This window comes from Lissotriton helveticus, chromosome 1_1, assembly GCF_964261635.1.
Source record: "Lissotriton helveticus chromosome 1_1, aLisHel1.1, whole genome shotgun sequence".
In the NCBI taxonomy this organism is placed as follows: Eukaryota; Metazoa; Chordata; class Amphibia; order Caudata; family Salamandridae; genus Lissotriton; species Lissotriton helveticus.
Genome location: NC_136057.1, coordinates 174,349,403 through 174,371,572, shown reverse-complemented (window position 1 = coordinate 174,371,572; position 22,170 = coordinate 174,349,403). Strand labels below are relative to the sequence as shown.

General features: G+C 50.1%; 1 protein-coding gene across 1 annotated transcript in view; it reads right to left on the bottom strand.

Moving 5' to 3' along the window:
• The window catches only part of IPO13 (importin 13), a 651,059-nt gene that overhangs the window by 69,227 nt on the left and 559,662 nt on the right, over positions 1-22,170 (bottom strand). Inside the window, exons 17-18 of the mRNA XM_078661811.1 lie at positions 8,750-8,808; positions 457-546 (exon numbers count right to left, since the gene is read on the bottom strand). Of these exons, the coding sequence (XP_078517937.1) occupies positions 457-546; positions 8,750-8,808 (149 nt within the window). The remainder of the gene's footprint in view (positions 1-456; positions 547-8,749; positions 8,809-22,170) is intronic.

The following is a 22,170-nucleotide window of genomic DNA, read 5'->3' as shown; positions in this document are numbered from 1 at the left end:
TGATGTCAGAGCGCATGGGTGGCGCCTAAGTGGTCTACGTGATGTCATTTTGGCGCATACGACGCCAGCAACGGACGATCAGCCGCACAACGCCACCTTCCGACACGCAGGGGTACTGTGACGATAACTTTCCGGATCCAGTCTGACGTCCGGGGATAGTCTAAGGTAAGGAATTCATCACTAATGTGTCTCTTTCAGATATTATTTTATTTTAAATATTACGGTAGATTATTTTTATATATAATTATTTTAAATGTAGAACAAAAATAATGCTACAACACTTGACTTAATATATTAAATTAAATACAAATTATTTATTTAATACAATCCCACCTAATCTAAAAAATATAATTTTTTACTAACCATTAATATGAAAATAACAATCTGAATGGAAGACAGCTAACAACGGATGTTCACCATTAACAGACACCCATGCTTGGTCCCATCCTCACTTACCTCCAACACAGCCTGAAGCAGCATTTTGCCATTCTCATTCACCACCTGTCCAACTGGCGTCACCTCCCCACATCTAGGAAGCATTTCCGTCTGTAAGAGTAAAACGATATGGTGTTACAAGCATTTCTCATGTCGTCCCACTCGGTGTCCCCCGATGAAGTGCCAGAGATACTTCATCCCTCTAGAGTGGCCTTTTGTTGAAAATTGCCCTGAAAGACCTAGAAACTGTGATGTGAGAAGTAGGGCCTGCACCATGATTGAGGGCTGGTGGCCACAAACGTGCAAGACTTTCTTCTCTGAGATGGGTACATTCACCAGGTTCAGCAGGGTGCACAGCATTTATACCCTCTTCAACACAAACACTCACCACTCTGATGAGCACCTCTGCATGGCATGTGTGGGATGTGGAAACCTACCAAGATGGCTAGATAGCAAGTAGTAAGTTCTGCCACATGTTTGTTTAGATACATGCATCACAGCCTTCTTTACTTCATAAATATACTTTTCAAATGCGTTGGATGTACATCCTTCAATGCCCTCACAGGGGAACTACACCCTTGGTCGCACATCCTTCAACGAACTTACAAGGATAACTACAGCTTTGGATGTACATCCTTCAATGATCTTACAAGGTAACTAGACCCTTGGATGTACATCCTTCAAAGAACTTACAAGGATAACTACAGCTTTGGATGTACATCCTTCAAAGAACTTACAAGGATAACTACAGCTTTGGATGTACATCCTTTAATGACCTCACAGGGGAACTACACCCTTAGATGTACATCCTTCAAAGAACTTACAAGGATAACTACAGCTTTGGATGTACATCCTTCAACGATCTTACAAGGATAACTATAGCTTTGGATTTGCATCCTTCAATGATCTAACATGGGTAACTACACCTGTGAATGCACATCCTTCAACGACCTCGCAGGATAACTTCAGCCTTGGATGTATATCCTTCAATAATCTCACATGGGTGAAGGCAGTCTTTGATGTACATCATTCAACAATCTCACAAGGGTAAATAGTAGCTACAGTCTTGTATGCACATCCTTCAAAGATCTCAGAAGGCTAAGTACAACCTTTTATGTATGTCCTTCCAATGATCACACAAGGATGACTGCAACTCCAGCCTTGGATGTACATCCTTCAATGATCTCACAAGGAATATGTAGACTTAATCTCACAATGAGTATTTACACTTAACAATCTCACAAGGATAACTATAGCCTTTGATTACATCCTTCAACGACCTCACAGGGTAAGTACAGCCTGGAATGTATATCATTCAACAATCTCACAAGGGAAAATGCAGTCTTTAACGTACAAGGGTGAATAGTAACTAAAGCCTTGTATGCACTTCCTTCAATGATCTCAGAAGGCTAACTACAGCCTTGTCTGCACAAACTTCAACAATCTCACAAGGCTAAGTACAACTTTTTATGTACGTCCTTTAACAATCGCACAAGGATAACTGGAAACTACAGCATTGGGCGTACATCCTTCAACGATCTCAAGGATAACCACAGCCCTGTATGTACACTTAAGAGTCTCAGAAGGATAACTATATCCTTGGATTATATCTTTCAAGGATCTTACAGGGAAAACCACAGCCTTGTATGCACACCCTTCAACAATCTCAAAAGATAAAGCCTTTGCTGTACATTCTTCAACGATCTCACAATGGTGACTGTAGCTTTGCATGCGCATCCTTCAACGATCTCTCAAGTATAACTAAAGTCTTGAATGTACATTTTTCAACAATCTTACAAGTGTATCTAGAGCCTTGGATGTACATCCTTTAGCAATCTCACAAGGGAAACTACAGCCCTGGACATAAATCCTTCAACGATCCCCCAAAGATAATCACAGCCTTTTATGCACATCCTTCAAAGATCTTACAAGGGAAATTACAGACTTGGATGCACATCCTTCAACAATCTTACAAGGATGACCACAGCATGAGATGAGCATCTGGGCAGCTCCTCATGTAATCTTGGGTAAGGCCACAATGAGTGAATAGAATGGAGAAGATGGGAAATGTAGAAACGACTGTTCCGTGTACAGCAGAGGTAACCAACAAAGGAGGGCCAGATCCATGCCATATTTTCTGACTAAGCAATCACGGTGTAAAGGAGTTCCATTAACATTCACCATAAATATTTTTCTCTTATAAGGATATCCTAAAAAACTGCCATTGGTGGGGAGGGTCGTTCCTCCACTGTATACCTATTACCTAGGGAATGGCAGGCACTCAGAAACATCTACTATGGAAGTTAGAGGAGTTGCTCAAATAAGACAGCCAATACTGGCCAATTGCCTGGAGCAAGTTCCAAATGTTTGCCCCTCACAACCCGACTAGGGTTGCATAGGAGATTATGAATTAATTAATTGAATAGGCATCAAAAAAGCGCAAAGAATCACCCCAGAGGGTATCTCAGCTTCTGATATGTTGGTAAGTAAAGGCTCTGCTGACCTGATGTGCCGCAATACAAAAACATGCCAAAGGTTTAGGAGCCTGAGGCTCTGAAGAGATCGAGAGGTAGGTTAGATAAGCGCATGTTTTAGGGCGGAATTAAGAGCAGCATACAAAAAAAACCACAAAGTACATTTTCATTCTTCAGGGATCTATTAAAATGTTGAGAAAGACGGCCTTGACAACAGGTGTCCCCAATAAATAAATGGCAATTGTTACAAATGTTTTTCCTTCCATACTTGTTAATGGGAAACATTCCTTACTACCCCACAACATTAACATTTTCTATCCCACTGAAGGCTTACAGCATACTACCTCCTCTGCTACTGTCGCCTGCACTGGAAGGTCTGCGGATGAAATGTGCTTCCCAGACACAGAGTACTGTCAATGCTCCCTCAAAGCAGGTGCTATGCCAAAGAGCAGGATCAGAAGAACCAAGACCCCTCTTCGACGCTTTGCTGCACAGACCCAACCCGAAGACTTGTGTTGGTCTGCAGGCAGAATATTCTTCAGATTTGTTACTTCTACATTGTTTTTTAATCTTACTTCGAATTGTCTTTAAAGTATCTGTGGTAAGGTTTCCATTGGAGATGGTCATTGTTTTGCCAATGATGAATGTAGGGTTGTATCAGTCTCAGGTAGACTGACTGCATCATCTCTGGTTGCCCTTAGGTGATCATTACAATTCGTGATAAAGCTTGGAGTGCGTTGATTAGATCACATTCAGGAGGAGTGGTTTTGCCCCAGAATTTACAATACACGCAAAATAAAACAAAATCCCACACATCCTCCCGTATTGCTTTGTTGCCATGACTATTTTTACTAGGAGTCATTCCCTTGAAAAGTGGTATTATTCAAAACCAGACTGACTGGGAGTAACACGCAGTCATTAGGTTTTTTTAAAAAATTTAAATGTATTTTTTATTGAGTCAACAACCAACATATCCGCAGGTCACCATCACATACAATAAAAGACCTTGTGCACGGTTCAATGATCAGTGTCAGGAAATAAAACCCAGGATTAACAAGTACTCAATGTTTTTCCCCCCCTCCTAACTCCCCAATCCCCTCCCCCCCTACCCCCCCGTCAGTGTGCCGTCTAGTATCTTCTTGCTGCAAAGCACCTATAGGTCTGGGTTCCACAAAAGGATAACACAAATCAATGTAGAATAACATCACCATGAAGCCCAAGAGAGTAGATTCCATCCGTTCGTTCATGCGCGCTCCGATTCGCCCTTCTGAACTTTCAAAATTTCTGGATGTGCCGTGTAGTGTTTAGCTCCTTCCTATATATGCACAAGTGTCCCTGTCTAAGACATTCCCCTCTGTGTTCCCTGGATCCTCTGCTCAGACGCTCTCTCCCTGAACTACCACCGCCTGTACCTCGTCTTCGTCATCCGGCTCGTCCAGTGATTGGAGTGCCGTTACTAACGCTCCCCAAGCCCTTACAACTTCCAGCGCCTTATCATTAGAGGAACGCCTAGCCAGCTGGAGCCATCTCCCGAAGCTAGGGCCTGTCCTCGCCTTCCAGTGCATAGTAAGCTCCCTTTTTGCCATTATTAAGCCCAAATCATAAAATTTGCTTGTCACTTTAGTGTTAGGGGTGTGCGGAAACCACAGCAGAAGGCAGGTTCCCATCTCAGCTTCCAACTCTCGCTCCGTCACTCGGTTCAAACATGCCATCACATCCACCCAATAAGAACCTAACCCCACACAAGACCAAAACATGTGATCAAAATCAGCGTCCACTGCCTGGCATCGAGGGCACAGCGATTGGGTCCCCCCAAAATACTGCCGAATCTTGACCGGGGTTAAGTAAGCCCTGTGGAGAGTATAAAATTGGACCAATTGGAACCTGGCATTACGCTTGCCCTTCCAAGCCCGCCTCAACAACTGTGGCAACGTCGTCTCAGGGATAAGCCTGCCACGGTCTTCCTCCCATTTACCTCTCAAGCTATCCAGAGGGGAAAGGTGTTCCGTGGACAATCGCCGATATAAACAGGTGATGGCCTTATACGTACCCGCCGCCATAGTGATGTATTGACACCCCAACGACGTTGGGGGTTCCGACAATCCCATCTTCCAGTACTTCTGGACTCCCGCCACGAGGGCTGCATGTAATAAATAGTCTCCCCTTGGTAGGTCGAAGGCTTCCCGCAAGGCCGGGAAAGGCATCAAAACACCGTCTCTATATAAATCTCCAACCATGTGGAGCCCGCACTCCTCCCAGCCAGCCGACTGAACCAGCGGGAGGTGAGAGCGGTCAATGGCCACGTCAGTGATTGAGTTGAAGTCCCCTCCCATAAACACCGTGCCAACCAGAAATGATGCCAACTTTCCAGACAGCCGCGCAAAGAACGCGGCGTGGTCGGAGTTTGGGGCAAAGACGCTGCTGAAGGTCACATCTCTGCCGTCCAGGCGGCCCAACACCAACACATACCTCCCCTCTGGGTCTATAATAGTGGTCGTAGGTTGGAAGGGGACCCCTGATCTTACCCAGATTAAAGTTCCCCTGGTGAAGGCAGAGTAGGTAGTATAAAACAATTGTCCCCGCCATCTCCTTTGTAACGCCCGGCCCTCTGCCTGATCAATGTGTGTTTCTTGTAAAAAGGCCACCTGTATCCCCCTGCAAACTAAATATGCATGTACTTTATAGCGTTTCCTCATGGAGTTCAGCCCTCGCACATTCCACGTGACACACTTTAAGTCAAGTCGGGTCGCCATAGGAAAGGACGTCACAGAGCACAACCTAATGCAGTCTGACGGGCACTCTGACAACCCTTCCCTGAACAGACCTTCCACAACAACCCCCCACCCCAACTTTCCCCAGAACAGGTTCTAAACCGTAGGTACCCATCCAAACACAAACCCACTAAGGGAAATACCCTGGTAGCTACCAGAGTCTCACAGTAAGTGTGAGGTAGAGGGGGTAGTACAACACCAGCACGAGCCGGACAGCAACCTCATTTGTCCAGACTAATGGTCAGGCCTCGTACCTGAAGTTCCCCCCCTCCCAGCAACGCCCCACCCCCAGGGGGACCCCCCTAGTCAGATCCCCCCCCCCCCCAGAAAGACACCCCCCCACTCAGGTCTGGGATTCTGCCCCCTGCCCACTTCCGCTAACCTATGTCCGCGCCCTCACAATGGCGTGGCCCTGCTTCCTGGATATGCCCCCTTACTGTACACAGGTTGGAGTCAAAGATCAGCATTCGTCCAGCAGGCCATCGGCAGTCCGTGGAGTAACCTCAGGCAGATGGTTACTGTCCTCCACAGAACCCTCCGACCCCACTTCCTCTGACCCCTGGTGGGAGGTAGTTTCCACCAAGGATGCCGCATCCGCTACTCCGGAAATGACAGCCACCGCCTGTAACGCCGCTTGCCTCTCCAGGCCCGTTTGGGGGTTCGTTGGTGATCGTCCATATGCCCCACGATTCCTGGTGCGTCGGCTCCTTCGGGATCTTGGCCTCACGTCGGCTCCCGAACCCAGAAGTCCCGGACCGTCCTTGCCAGCACGATATTGTTCGAGCCAGTGCCAGGCGTCGTCGGGATTGTCAAAAAAGGTGGCAGTCCCATCTACCATCACCTTCAGGCGTGCTGGGAAAAACAAAGCATACTGTATACACTCCGCGCGGAGCTCCCTCTTGACTGTCATAAAAGAGAGACGACTACGCTGAACCTCCTGGGAATAATCAGGGTAGAGGGAGACGGAGGCATTGTCCACTCTGTAGGGGCCGGATGTACGGGCATTCCGCAGTAGAAGATCGCGGTCCTTGAAGTGGAGCAGACGTGCAGCCACCGGTCTGGGGGGACGGCCCTGGGCCGGGGGTCGGGGGCCAGGCCGGCACTCAGTGAGCTCTCTCCAGGGTATAGAACTGAGACAGGCCCTCAGGGGCGACTACCTCTCGCAGCCATTTTTCCAGGAAGTCAACCATATTGTCCCCCTCGCATTTTTTTGGGAAGGCCCACCACCCTTATGTTGTTGCGTCTGTTGCGCCCTTCCGCGTCTTCGGCCCTTCGTTCCAGCAATTGCACTCTACGTGAGAGGTCACTCAGCGATGAATCCGTCGCCTTTTGCGCAGGTTCCAGCATTGCAAGCGCGATTTCTGTGCTCTGGACGCGATCCGCTAGGTTGCCGTGGTCAGCCCGCAACAGTCCAAGGCTGGCTGAGACTTGCGTTATGTCGTAGTGTAACGACTCTTTTGTGTCCGCTATGGCCTTATGAATTTGATCCATTTGCTGTTGCTGTAATCCCACCGCCGAGCCTCCAGCCGGGTTCTGGTCCTGAGGGTCGTGGGAGTCATCAACGGGGTCCGTCTGCGTTACCTCCGGGGTGCCCCGCGGTTTCCCCATGGCCCAATCTCAGAGTCAGCGGCCCCACGTGAAAGCCCAAGGCCAGGTGCTCCCAGTCCTGCACCCCCAGCAGCGCATGGGGTGCGCCGGCGGGTCTCCCCGATGTCCGTGGCCCCCTCCGCCCGGCCTCACTACGTTGGTAGTGCTTTAGGTGTCGTGCACCAATTGGGGGTCCCGCTCCAGTCACTGCCTGACAGGGATAGTGCTCCACCCGGCCACTCCGCCGGGGCCGCCAAAAGTTGGGCGCCCTCTGCCCCGCCTGCTCCTCTCCCTCCACGGAGGCCTCCTTCACCACCAAGAAGTGACTCCCCCAGGTGCAGCCCCCACGGCTCCAGCAGCCACTCAAAATACGCCACAGCCTACCTCTCAGGGCGTGTACCCCCAGCAGAATACAGCGCCCTGCGGCGCCGGGGCAGTCCAATCCGGGGGCCGGGTAAGTACTCCGGGGGGTCTTCCTTGCAGTAGGCCCCCAAGGATGCGATCAGGCCACAAAGCTGCAGGGCAGGGAGTCGGTATAAAATCCTGGGCTCGCTCCCGCCCGCCGACGAGGCCAGCTCTCCCCCAAGTCAAGGTGTGAGGGAGCAAGCGCCTGAGGGGTGGGTGGAATCCGCACAATGTCAGGTCTCTGATGCCCCCGCAGCCACAGGGAGCCCCCGCCGCATCAGCACGACAAGGCCTCCATCAAAGTTACTCCTCGAGGCCCCAGTGGAGGTTAAGGCACACCTCCGATCACCGCCCCCGCCGATGCGGCCCGGGGGCTGCTACGATCAGCGCTGTGTCTCCAGGCGCCGCTCGCCGTCTCAGTGCGGCCGCCCCCGCACACAGCAACAGCGCCTCCGCTGGGCCCCTTTCCACGTCCGGCGGGGTCAGAGTCACGCAAGGCCGGGGACGCCAGGCCTTGCGTAGGCCGTAGGCAAAATGGCCGGGCCTCCCTCAAGGCAGGAGCCTCAATCGTCACGTCGGTGGCCCCCGTCGTCCGGGTCGAGGCTCAACCTGGTTGCAGGCACTCTACGGCTCCTGAGGGCCCCGCTGAGGGCTCCGCCGCCGCCGAGGGTGTCACAGGTCAAGAGAAATGCCGAGGCCCACACGGAGCTCGGAGCTCACACGTCCATGCCCGGTGGTGCCGAAGCCACGCCCCCAACATGCAGTCATTAGGTTACTTCCCACTTCTACCACTGCCACAGCGCTCTCTAACTCAGCACATGAACGTCCAGCTCTATGTATGATGATAAAGCAATGGAAGTAACTAGAGAGGTTTCAATGTTGGTTTGTAGAAGCCTTGTTCATGACAGATTTTCAGTACTGGAAGGAATACTTTTTAGAATCAAGAAGCAGGGCTTGCTAGTTACACCCCTTTCCCCCATAGCCCATTACCCAAGCTAAGCTTAGAAGAAAAGGCACACCTCAGGTGAGACTGTAAAATAACTCCTAGAGGAGGCAGAAGCAAGACCAGGTACTCACAAAAAAGTTACACGAGGCTTTGACTGTCGGAGACTCTGGGAACTTCAAGGAGAGAACACCTAGAAAGAGAGAGAGACAAAGGAGAATGATGAACTCGAGCTTTACAACATCCTTACATGTTCACATTCATTTCACTCTCTCCCCAGGAACTACAGCTCCAGAGCATCCTTATATGTTCACACTCATCTCGCTCTCCCTTGGGACTATATCTGCCGCGCATCCTTGCATGTTCACATTCAATTCACTCTCTCCCCTGGGATTACAGCTGCAGAGCATCCTTGCTTGTTCACATTCATTTCACTCTCTCCCCTGGCATTACAGCTGCAGAGCATCCTTGCATGTTCACATTCATTTCACTCTCTCCCTTGGGACTACAGCTGCAGAGCATCCTTGCATGTTCATACAAGCCCGTCTCATTGTACAGATCCTCTAACACTGTACTGGTATACGAGCCAGTCTCATTGTACTGATCCTCCTACACTGGGCTGGTATACGAGCCAGTCTCATTGAGTACAGATCCTCCTACATTGGGCTGGTATACGAGCCAGTCTCATTGCACAGATCCTCCTACACTGGGCTGGTATACGAGCCAGTCTCATTGTACAGATCCTCCTACACTGGGCTGGTATACGAGCCAGTCTCATTGTACAGATCCTCCTACACTGGGCTGGTATACGAGCCAGTCTCATCGAGTACAAATCTTATAACACTGTACTGGTATACGAGACAGTCTCTGGGTACCGATCCTCCTACACTGGGCTGGTATACATGCCAGTCTCATGGCGTACAGATCCTCTAACTCTGTACTGGTATACAAGCCAGTCTCTGAGTACTGATCCTCTACTATTGGACTGGTATACCGAGCCAGTCTCTGAATACAGATCCTCTACCATTGGGCTGGTATACGAGCCCGTCTCATTGTACAGATCCTGCTACACTGGGCTGGTATACGAGCCAGTCTCATTGTACAGATCCTCCTACACTGGGCTGGTATACGAGCCAGTCGCCGAGTAAATATCCTCTAACTCTGTACTGGTATATGAGCCAGTCTCAGAGTACAGGTCCTCTAATACTGGGCTGGTATACGAGCCAGCCTCATTGTACAGATTCTCCTACTCTGGGCTGGTATACGAGCCAGTCCACGAGTAAAGATCCTCTAACACTGGGCTGGTATACAAGCCAGTCTCTTGGCGTACATATCCTCCTACACTGGGCTGGTATACGAGCCAGTCTCTGAGTACTGATCCTCTACCATTGGCCTGGTATATGAACCAGTCTCATTGAGTACAGATCCTCTACAATTGGGCCGGTATTCCGAGCCAGTCTCAGAGTACTGATCCTCAACCATTGGAGTGGTATACGAGCCAGTCTCATGGCGTACAGATCCTCCTACACTGGGCTGGTATACGAGCCAGTCTCTGAGTACAGATCCTCCTACACTGGGCTGGTATACGAGCCCGTCTCATTGTATAGATCCTCATACACTGGGCTGGTATACGAGCCAGTCTCCGAGTACAGATCCTCTAACACTGGGCTGGTATACCGAGCCAGTCTCAGAGTAAAGATCCTCTAACTCTGTACTGGTATATGAGCCAGTCTCAGAGTACAGATCCTCTAACACTGGGCTGGTATACGAGCCAGTCTCAGAGTACAGATCCTCTAATACTGGGCTGGTATACGAGCCAGTCTCATTGTACATATCCTCCTACACTGAGCTGGTATACGAGCCAATCTCAGAGTAAAGATCCTCTAACTCTGTACTGGTATATGAGCCAGTCTCAGAGTACTCACTGGGCTGGTATACGAGCCAGTGTCATCGAGTACAGATCCTCCTACACTGGGCTGGTATACATGCCAGTCTCATTGAGTACAGATCCTTTAACACTGGGCTGGTATACGAGCCAGTCTCATGGCGTACAGATCCTCGTACACTGGGCTGGTATACGAGCCAGTCTCATCGAGTACAGATCCCCTACCATTGGGCTGGTATACCAAGCCAGTCTCATTGTACATATCTTCTAACACTGGGCTGGTATACGAGCCCGTCTCATTGTACAGATCCTCATACACTGGGCTGGTATACGAGCCAGTCTCTGAGTACTGATCCTCTACCATTGGACTGGTATACGAGGCAGTCTCATCGAGTACAGATCCTCCTACACTGGGCTGGTATACGAGCCAGTCTCATCGAGTACAGATCCTCTACCACTGGGCTGGTAACCAAGACAGTCTCATTGTACAGATCCTCTAACACTGGGCTGGTATATGAGCCCGTCTCATTGTATAGATCCTCGTACACTGGGCTGGTATATGAGCCAGTCTCATCGAGTACAGATCCTCTACCATTGGGCTGGTATACCAAGCCAGTCTCATTGTACAGATCTTCTAACACTGGGCTGGTATACGAGCCAGTCTCCGAGTACAGATCCTCATACACTGGGCTGGTATACGAGCGAGTCTCTGAGTACTGATCCTCTACCATTGGACTGGTATACGAGCCAGTCTCTGAGTACAGATCCTCCTACACTGAGCTGGTATGCGAGCCAGTCTCATTGAGTACAGATCCTCTATAATTGGGCCGGTATTCCGAGCCAGTCTCAGAGTACTGATCCTCTACCATTGGAGTGGTATACGAGCCAGTCTCATGGCGTACAGATCCTCCTACACTGGGCTGGTATACGAGTCAGTCTCTGAGTACAGATCCTCCTACACTGGGCTGGTATACGAGCCCGTCTCATTGTACAGATCCTCCTACACTGGGCTGGTATACGAGCCAGTCTCTGAGTACTGATCCTCTACCATTGAACTGGTATACGAGCCAGTGTCATCGAGTACAGATCCTCCTACACTGGGCTGGTATACGAGCCAGTCTCATCGAGTACAGATCCTCTACCATTGGGCTGGTATACCAAGCCAGTCTCATTGTACAGATCCTCCTACACTGGGCTGGTATACGAGCCCGTCTCATTGTACAGATCCTCCTACACTGGGCTGGTATACGAGCCAGTCTCTGAGTACTGATCCTCTACCATTGGACTGGTATACGAGCCAGTGTCATCGAGTACAGATCCTCCTACACTAAGCTGGTATACATGCCAGTCTCATTGAGTACAGATCCTCTAACACTGGCCTGGTATACGAACCAGTCTCATTGAGTACAGATCCTCTACAATTGGGCCGGTATTCCGAGCCAGTCTCAGAGTACTGATCCTCTACCATTGGAGTGGTATACGAGCCTTTGAGGCATGGATCCAGATTGGTCCGGATGAACCACCATGGTTATTACCTTCACCAGTTTATTGGCCAATGCCTTCACCAGGACCATAACCTCTAAGTTTAGCAGAGATATAGGCCTATAAGAATTACAGGCCATGGAAGGTTTCTTTTTCTTGGGGAGGTCCACGATAGTGGCCACTCTCTGATCCGCTGGGATTGTACCTTCTTGCCCAGCAGTTTGGAACATGTTAAGCATATGCGGTGCTACTTTATCGGCTATGTATTTGTATAACTTGATAGGTAGGCCAGTGAGTCTGGCAGCCTTGCCAGATTTTAGCCCACGAATCGCACCCTCGTTCACTTCAGCATTTGAGTCCTGTGCTAAATCACCCCTGCCCTCTAGTGGGAGAACTCGAAGGGAGAGATCTGTCAGGAAGTCTGTACAATCCTGACTGGATTGGGTAGTCCTGGCAGAGTATGCTTGTTCATTATAGTTCACGAAGGCTTCCACTATGGCCGCTCCAGTGATATGGGACATTCTCGCTGGGTCTTGAATTTCTACCACCCAGTTCCTACCCCATCCCTCTTTTCCAACGAAGCGATAAGCTTATTAGCCTTATTGCTCACATCCTACAGACGCCTCTGAGTAGCTAGTGTGGGTGCCTGGGCTTTATCTTCCGCCAAGTCTCTAAACTCCTATTGTGGAAACTGTAGGTGATGACTCAGGCGGGTGTCGGGTGCCCCCTTCGCTATTTCTGAATCCAAAGAAAGAATCTCCTTCTCAAACGACTCATAATTGATATCCCGTTCTTTCCTCTTTACCCCCATGAAGGCTTGAGCATGACCACGCAACAATGCTTTAACAGCTTCCCAAGGGTACAAGCCGAGTCGACAGACTCGGCATTCTCTAGAAAGTAGTGTTTGGTCTGCTCCCATTTGTTATCTTGGAACTGTTCATCTTTCAAATGCCAGGCGGCTATCCTAGTTAGGTAACCCAAAAATCCCTTATAGGGCCAGAAAAACATGCCAATTACCGAGGAGTGGTCAGAGATGCCTTGCGCCAGGAGGCCTGTACTGTGAAACTTGATTGTGCTCTTGAAATGTATAAATATATAATCCAGACAGGAAAGACTGCATGGTCTTTCCGACAGGTATGTAAACTGGTGCTTGGTTGGATTATGCTCACGCCAGAGGTGCAATAACCCCATTGCCTCTGTGAAAGTTTAAAGCAGGCTCTCATCTGTGTCTCTTTCCCTAGTGATCAACCTACCCTTAGGAGGATTAATCACGTCATTCAGTGAACACCTCCCCGGAGTACCAGGGTGCCCACTGCAATTTCCAACAGTGAGGCCCCCAGGGCTGACGTGTTTCCGCCTGCCATATCGGCAGGGCACAAATCGAACACAGGTTGAGTGTATGGCGCTCCCAGGTCCGTGTCTGCAGGAGAAATCTACTCAGAGGGTCAAACCACGTTCGGTCCGATGTGTATGGCACAGATGAGTTAAGAGGATACCTGTGCCTCTAGAGCTGGAAGTGAAAATCGCATGTACTATCGGGGGTAACCCCAGCGGTCCAGGGCTTTACACAGATTGCCTTTCAAGTGGGTTTCCTGTAACAGAACGAGGTCCGGGGCCTGTCTACGGATATATTGCAATACCAACGTTCATTTAATTTTGCTACCCAGGCCATTGACATTCCATGTCCTGACCTTCGAATCTGAATGGACTTGGGACCCCATGCTGTGTTGGAATGCATGGACATCCCACCCAGTGCGCAACCATGCCCATGATCCACCCTCTCCTCCTATCTTATCTGAGCTCCTACACCTGTCTGGCCATGTGGCTGAGCAAACACACATCACACTGTGCAGAACTTTGTAAAGAGCTACCCAGGCCATTGACATTCCATGTCCTGACCTTCGAATCTGAATGGACTTGGGACCCCATGCTGTGTTGGAATGCATGGACATCCCACCCAGTGCGCAACCAGGCCCATGATCCACCCTCTCCTCCTATCTTATCTGAGCTCCTACACCTGTCTGGCCATGTGGCTGAGCAAACACACATCACACTGTGCAGAACTTTGTAAAGAGAACCTAACTGTGATTCACCTTAAAACGCCTCCCTCCCTGATACCCTGCACTGTAGGCTTTGAAACGCCCACCACCCCAATTTACAGAGCGCCTGTTGCCCCAAACATAACAATCAACATGTCAAAAGTTAGCCTGTGTCACCAAGATGCCCAGAGCGATTTGTAAGCCATTCACAAACCACTTCTGCTTACAATATCTTGTTCACCACACCATTGACCTTTAAAACATATTGTGTTCTCACCCTCCAGCTTCCCAAGGGCCACATAAAGAATGCCACAGTGACTTTTCACTCACTGCCAAAAACATGATCTAGTATCTGGCAGCCCCAGGGACGCCACACAGACTATACTCTACCGACACAGTGCACTCTCAACTGGGAAACAGCATCCCACTTCAAAATGGCGCCCACAGACATATAAGCAGCGATGCCTCACTAATGTCAGAGCGCTATCCATAAAACCGACGCGGCCGTGTCTCAACACCCACTGAGCATAAGGCTGTTAACGGGGGGCCTACCAGGGAGCCTGCAGAGCAGGTGCCCCCCCTCAACTGATTACATTGCCACAGCAGAAGGCCACTGCACCACGCTTTAGCATAGGACCCCCCAGGTCATAGTTGCCAAGGTTTCGGATTACATATGTGTGATATTTTCATGGTTTCAGTGTAATTGTGAGTGACATTCGGCAACCGCGAGGGATGCTCTCTCGCGGTCAGGGTCGGGCAGTGAGTATGAGGGAAATGTATAGATGTGAGAGATTGTGCCCTTTTGAGCAACTGAAACTCTAATGGAGAAGTGTGGCTCAATGGTTAGAGCGGCAGACCCTGGTGCAGAGGTCTGGCCTGGGACCAGGGTTCAATTCCCGCCTCGGCGGGTCTTGGGCTCAATTTCCTCGGACCTGATCATTCTCGCCTAATTTAATCATGGGTCCCACGCTGCAACTCTGGGCAATAGCTTGCTTAATCTCCACAACGGCCCCAACAGCGCTGAGATGCCTGGCTTTCACCCTGGGGTTGCCCAGGAGTGGGCAATTCACAGGGAGAGGCCAGGAAGGGTTCCTCAGTGGTATGCTTACAGCGCCTTGATGCCACGTCTGAGGTGATACGTGCGCTATACAAGCAACACTACATTTACATGAAGCTTGGAACTGTTGTAAAGCATCTGAAATTGAAGGGCACCAACCTAGTAAAAAGCAGTAATTCACAGCTAAAGCAGTTTTGCGAATATATATGTGTGGTTCTTATTCTTTCTTTCGTTAACTCCTTTTGTCCTTTCTTGCTTTTTCCCTCCTTCACACGGTCTCACTTTCCTCCCTGTCCCTTGTGCACTTTGACTTAGCACTCCTTTTCCCCTTGTTGGGGAAAGATCCAATTTCTCTACACTGGAGTCTCAGTGACCCCTCTGAGAGAGTCCACAGCGCCAAGGGAGCCACTCACAGCTGAGGTTCAATAGGTAGGCCTTGAAGTCCCAGAGACCCCTCTGAGAGAGTCAACTGAATAATGGGAGCCTCACGCAACAGAGATGTGGGAATGATATCACTTCCCCTGGGATCACTGCTTACCGGACCTTGGACGCAGTTTTAACTCGTCTACCAATTTGTACCCCCTTCAGCCTCCCCTCCTCTTTCATGCTTTGTCTCTCACCCGCCCCCACCTCTTCCCCTCTTTCATTTTTCTCTCGACATCACATGTTCCTACGCCACCTAGCCCCCTGTCCCTTGTGCTCTTTGACTAGACACTCCTTCTCCCCTTGTTGGGGAAAGATCCAATATTTACACTCTGGAGTCACAGTGACCCATCTGAGAGAGTCCACAGTGCCAAGGGAGCCACTCACAGTTGAGGTGTGGTATGGCACCCCTTGCCAAAGCACTTCCTCTCCCCTTGGGGAATGATCCAGTAGGTAGGCTTTGGAGTCTCAGAGACCCCTCTGAGAAAGTCCACTGCATAAAGGGAGCCTCTCGCAATGGAGATGTGACATGATACCACTTCCCCGGGGACCACAGCTTACTGGACTTTGGACGCAGCTTTTACTTCTCTACTGGTTTGTGACCCCGTCACCCGACCCCTCCTTTTACATGCTTATCTCTCCCCCTCCTCTTTCCCTCCTTCATTCTTGGTTTCCTTCCCCTACTTGCCCCTTTCCCCTGAATCTCTCCCCTTGCCTGCTTTTTCGCTTACGAATACTTCCTTATTGTTTTTCTCAACCTATCATGTAACTATGTATCTTTGCTCTGATACTGTGTAGTCCTTGTAACGATGTAACTTGCAACTATGGGCTGATACTCATGTAAAGTGCTCCGATAGCTCCGGGTCTAGCCAGCACTATATAAAACCTTTCAAATAGTAAAAATAAAGTGTTGCCTCCCCTCGGTCACAAGGGTCATCAGCAGTTGCAGTGCTATGGTCCAAATTGTGCCACAGGCTCCCGGTAAGAGTCCTCATATTACTGTCTCTCCAGCTAGAGGTCTAACTAAGAGAAGTCATTATCTTTTAGCAAGGAGTACTTATCCTTGAGCCAGCTGTGTCAATCAGGGTACCTCCACCTCTACCCCCTCTGTGGATTGTCCATCCTGCTGTTCTGTCGATTTGTATCCCTGTCTGCCCAGAGGGTGCCCTTTCTTCTCCTCAGATTGACACAGGGTGCGCCAACCCTCAAGCCAATCCCAGGCCTCCGCTAGCGAGGAAAAATATCAGGATTTATCCTCCATCACCATGCCTAGCTTGGCAGTGAAAAGCATCATGTACTTGAGTTCTTTAGCATGGAGAGCTCTTTACTTCATCGAAGCTGCGGCGCTGGCACAGCACCTTCAGCGTAAAGTCCGGGAAGAACTGCATGGTGGCATTTTTGTACCTCAAATCCCCATGGGAGCAGGTGGCTTGGAGTATAGCATCCCTATCTCGGTGGTTGAAAATTAAGGCATTAATCGTTCGCAGTGTGGCGCCTGGTTTGGGCGCAGGCACGGGTGCCATGTGGTGAGGCGCTTCGGCGGAGGGTGTTGACAATCAACTCTTCGAGGAATAGGTCGACACTGGGCCCCTCCGCCCCCTCAGGGTTACCCACCACACTCATGTGGTTACGTCGGCCCCACGCTCCTGGTCTGCAAGTTTGCCTTGAGAGGTTTTGCCATCAATGGGTAACCACTGCGTAACTTCACCCTCAATACGTTCATGGCCACCAGTTAACCATTTGGGCACTATAACGTGCTCTATTCACCTACCATGCAACACTTTGAGAGCAACGCACAAGTTACTTACCTTCGGTAACGATATATCTGTAAGAAACAGTAGTTAGTATTAGATTCCTTACCTTAGAATATCCCCAGGCGTCAGACTGGATCCGGAAATTATTGCGTAGCAGTACCCATGCGGGTCGGTAGGCGTCGCCCGCGGCTCCGCGTCCGTCGTAGTGGTCGCCGTGATGACGTCGTGGGAGTACTTAGACGTCGCCTCCGCGCGCTGACGTCAGTTCTTATACACAGCTTTTCCGCGCCAGAAACGCAGAGCCATGATAAAAACCAACACTGGTGCCATGAAACTAGGGCCCTGAAAGGGGATGACCTTAACCCTAGATATCATTTCGCAGAACAGGGAGGATGGGTGGGGCGGTAAGGAATCTAATACTAACTACTGTTTCTTACAGATTGAATATGCTACTTACCAGTATGCATCTGTTCTTGGCATGTAGGGCTGCTAACATTCATATCTATAGCATAGATCACCGCCTAGTGTTGGGTCCGGATGATTGCACATTGTTGTCCTGGAAGAGTCTTCGAAGTATCACGAGATAGGTGGCTCCTCCCCTGGACTACAGTGCGCATGGGCATTGACTCCATCCCCAGATTGTTTTTAGCCATTGTGGCAAAGATGGAGTGTAACCGTGTAAGTGATGGCCATGCTAGAGATTGAATGCAAGAAAAGTCTGCAGCCGCTACGGGCGCCGGGGAGGAGGGTGGGCGATATGAATGTTAGCAGCCCTACATGCCAAGAACAGATGCATACTGGTAAGTAGCATATTCAGTTTGAGGCATGTGTGCTGCTAAATTCATATCTATAGCATAGAATACATAGCAGTCCCTCCATTAACGGCGGCCGCCCATGCCAGCTGCAGAAGTCTGAAAAAGTGTTTTAAGAACAGCCTGTCCTACAGCTGCCTGCTGTTTGGAATGCACATCTACACAGTAATGTTTGGTAAACGTATGTGGTGTAGACCATGTGGCTGCCCTACAAATGTCTTCCAAAGGAATGTTACCTAGGAATGCCATGGAGGCCCCCAGTTTGTGTGTGGAGTGTGCCCTGGGGGGGACCGTTAAAGTGCGCTTAGCCTTCTGATAGCAAATCTGAATACACTTAACGATCCACCTGGCTATTCCTGCTTTGGAAATGGGGTTGCCTTTATGCTGGGCTGAGAAGGCAACAAAGAGTTGCTGTGTTTTTCTAAAATGTTGTGTTCTGTCAATATAGTACATTAGCGCTCTTTTGACATCAAGCGTATGGAGCATTCTTTCTGCTACTGTTTCCGGGTTTGGAAAGAATGCGGGCAGTTCGATGGTTTGATTGACATGAAACTGCGACACCACCTTCGGAAGAAACTTGGGGTTAGTGCGCAGCACCACCCTGTTTGAATGAATTTGTATAAATGGCTCTTGAATTGTGAGCGCCTGTAGCTCACTGACACGTCGTAGAGACGTGATGGCAATGAGAAAAGCCACTTTCCATGTCAGGAACTGAATCTCACATGAATGCAGAGGCTCAAACGGGGGACCCATCAATCTGGTGAGTACCACATTGAGGTTCCACACAGGAGCTGGCGGGGTCCTGGGAGGGATGACCCGCTTCAGCCCTTCCAGGAATGCTTTAATGGCAGGCACCCTGAAGACAGAGAGATGCTGCCTGTTTTGGAGATAAGCCGCTATGGCGGATAAGTGTATCCGAATGGAAGCGTATGCTAGATTGCATTTGTAAAGATGTAACAAATAGCAGATGATATTAGGAATGGATGCATCTAGCGGGTTGATATTGTGCTCTGTACAGTAAATGACAAACCGCTTCCATTTCGCTGCATAGCAAGCCCTGGTAGTGGGCTTTCTTGCCTCCCGGATGATGTTCATGCATTCAGGGGGCAAATTAAGGTAGCCAAACTCTAAGACCTCAGGAGCCAGATCGCCAGATTGAGCTGCTGCAGATCTGGATGCTGAATGTCGCCATGGCTCTGCGTCAAGAGCCTGGGTGTGAGGTGCAGTCTTTGATGCGGTACCACGGAGAGTTCTAGGAACGTGGTGTACCATGGTTGGCGTGCCCACGTTGGAGCAACCAGGATGAGAGTCATCGAGTGTTGCTTTAGCTTTCTTGCCACCAGCGGAATGAGAGGCGCTGGGGGAAAAGCGTACACAAATTTGCCTGACCAGTTTATCCATATCGCATTGCCCTGCGACAGTGGGTGAGGGAACCTGGCGGCAAAGCTTTGGCATTTTGCGTTTTCCTCCGTGGCAAACAGGTCTATCTCTGGATGACCCCACTGCTGGAAGTACGGGCGGAGTACTGATGAATGTAACTCCCACTCGTGCATCTGGTGGCTGTACCTGCTGAGCAGATCCGCCATCTGATTGTCCTTGCCCGGGAGGTGTACCGCCATGAGGAAGATGTTCCTCTGAATTGCCCACTTCCACATGCTCTGAGCCAGATGAGACAACTGTGGAGAGTGCGTACCTCCCTGCTTTTGAATGTAGTACACGGCTGTCATGTTGTCCGTCCGGATCAACACGACTTTGTTGCACAGATGTACCTTGAAGGACTTGAGAGCCATGAAGATTGCCATCAGTTCCAAGTAGTTGATGTGCATCTTCTTTTGCTGCGTCGTCCACAGTCCCTGCACTGTGTAGTGGAGCACATGAGCCCCCCATCCCTGGAGAGATGCGTCCGTTGTCAGTGTAATCTGTGGCACAGGCTCTTGGAACGGTCGGCCCTTGCAAAGGTTGAGTGGATTCCACCAATGCAGAGAGCTGTATGCCCGACCCGTCACCAACACTAGGTCGTTCAACTGTCCTTGAGCCGGAGTCCACTGATGCGCCAAGCATTCTTGGAGCGGACGCATATGCAACCTGGCGTGCGGGACTATGAAGATGCAGGAGGCCATCATGCCTATCAACTGCATGAACAGTCTCGCTGGGAGTGAGTGTTGCGGTCTGAACCGCTGGAGTAGCGACTGGATGTTGTCGATCCTCGCCGGGTTTGGCTGAGCTGTTGCAGCCAGAGTATTTATCGTCGAGCCCAAATACTGCCGCACATGGGCTGGCTGAAGGTGCGACTTTGGGTAGTTCAGTGAAAAACCCAGACTGTGAAGGAGGTGAATGGTGTGGGACATATCTGCGGCGCACTGCCGGCCTGACTTTGCTTGAACGAGCCAGTCGTCTAGATAAGGGTATACATGTATACTCTGTCTCCGGAGGTGCGCCGCCACTGTCGCCAGACATTTCGTGAACACTCTGGGAGCAGTGGTCACTCCGAAGGGGAGGACCTTGAACTGATAATGCCTGTTTTGGATGGTGAACCCGAGGTATTTTCTGTGGGATGGGTGGAGTGGTATGTGAAAGTAAGCATCCTTGAGGTCCAAGGTTGCGAGGAAGTCTCCCCGTTGTAACAAGGGAAGAACCTGCTGCAGTGTTAACATGTGGAAGTGTTCTGAAAGAATGTACTGGTTCAAGGGGCGTAGGTCCAGAATCGGTCTGAGTGAGCCGTCCTTTTTTGGGATTAAGAAGTACAATAAACCCCTGTGCCTTCTTCCTCCACTGGCACGAGCTCTATTGCGCCTTTTTGCAGCATCACTAGAACCTCCTGCTGCAATAAGTGCAAGTGCTCTGCTGACATAGGACGTTGTCTTGGGGGTATGTTTGGTGGAGTGGATGTCAGCTCCAAACAATAGCCGAACTGGATAAGTTTCCTGACCCACCTGTCTGTGGTGATGGACTTCCAGACTGGCAGGAACTGTTGGAGTCTCCCCCCGACAGGTGTTGGATGGTCGGGGGGCAGTGACAGGGAGTCACTGTTTGTTGGTGGCAGAGGAACGGGAACTGTTGTTGCCTCTGCCTCTACCCTTGGCGCTGTTTCCTCTGTATCCACCTCTGCCCTGCTTGCTGTACGAGGATTGCGCACCACTTTTATTGAATGGCGTCTGCTGCGACATGTGCCCTCTGCTAACACCTCGATTGCCTGAGCGACGAAAAGTGTTCCCTCTAAATTGTTGTGACTGGAGAGCCCCCATGGACTTGGCAGTCTCGGTATCTTTTTTGATCTTTTCCAGGGTGGTTTTCTGGACCAAATAACCTGTCTGGATTAACGGGCTGGTTGAGGATAGTAGTCTGTATCTCTGGCTTAAATCCCGAGATGCGGAGCCATGCCTGACGCCTCAACATTACACTAGTGTTGATAGCTCTCGCTGCCGTGTCCGCAACGTCTAGCGCACACTTTATAGCAGCGTTGGAGATGAGCTTTCCCTCCTGGATAAGCATTTCAGCTCCCTCTTTAAACTGGTCTGGAAGGTGTTGCAACAGCTGCTCTAGGGTGTCGTAGTGTGCCCAATCGTATCTGGCCAACAGAGCCTGCGTGTTTGAGATGCGCCAGATGTTGGCCAACTGAGCTGTAACCCTCTTCCCAGATGCCTCCAGCACTTTTGACTCTTTGTCGGGGGGAGGAGCTTCACCAGTTGTTTGGGAGTTAGCCCTCTTGCGGGCATTAGAGACCACCAAAGAGTCCAAAGGCAACTGGCCCCTTATGTAGGTTGGGTCGCCAGGTGCCGGTCTGTATTTTTTCTCTATTCTCGGGTTGATCTCGTGGGTTCCTTGAAAATGTCCGCCGCATGCTGAAGGACCCCTTTCAACATTGGGAGAGTCTTGACAGTTTTTTCATCAGTAGAGAAAGTGTCAAAAAGGAAGTCCACCTCCACGGGGTCAGCATGCATTTCCACTTTATGGTTTGTAGCTGCCCTTTCAATCAAGGCATTAAATGCCGCAGAATCCTCAGTGGGAGACGGCTTGACGTTATAAACCTGAGGATCATGGACCGTTTGCTGGTCCCCTTGATCACCTGTGTCCATCCATGAGGCCTGTTGCTCATCAGGCTC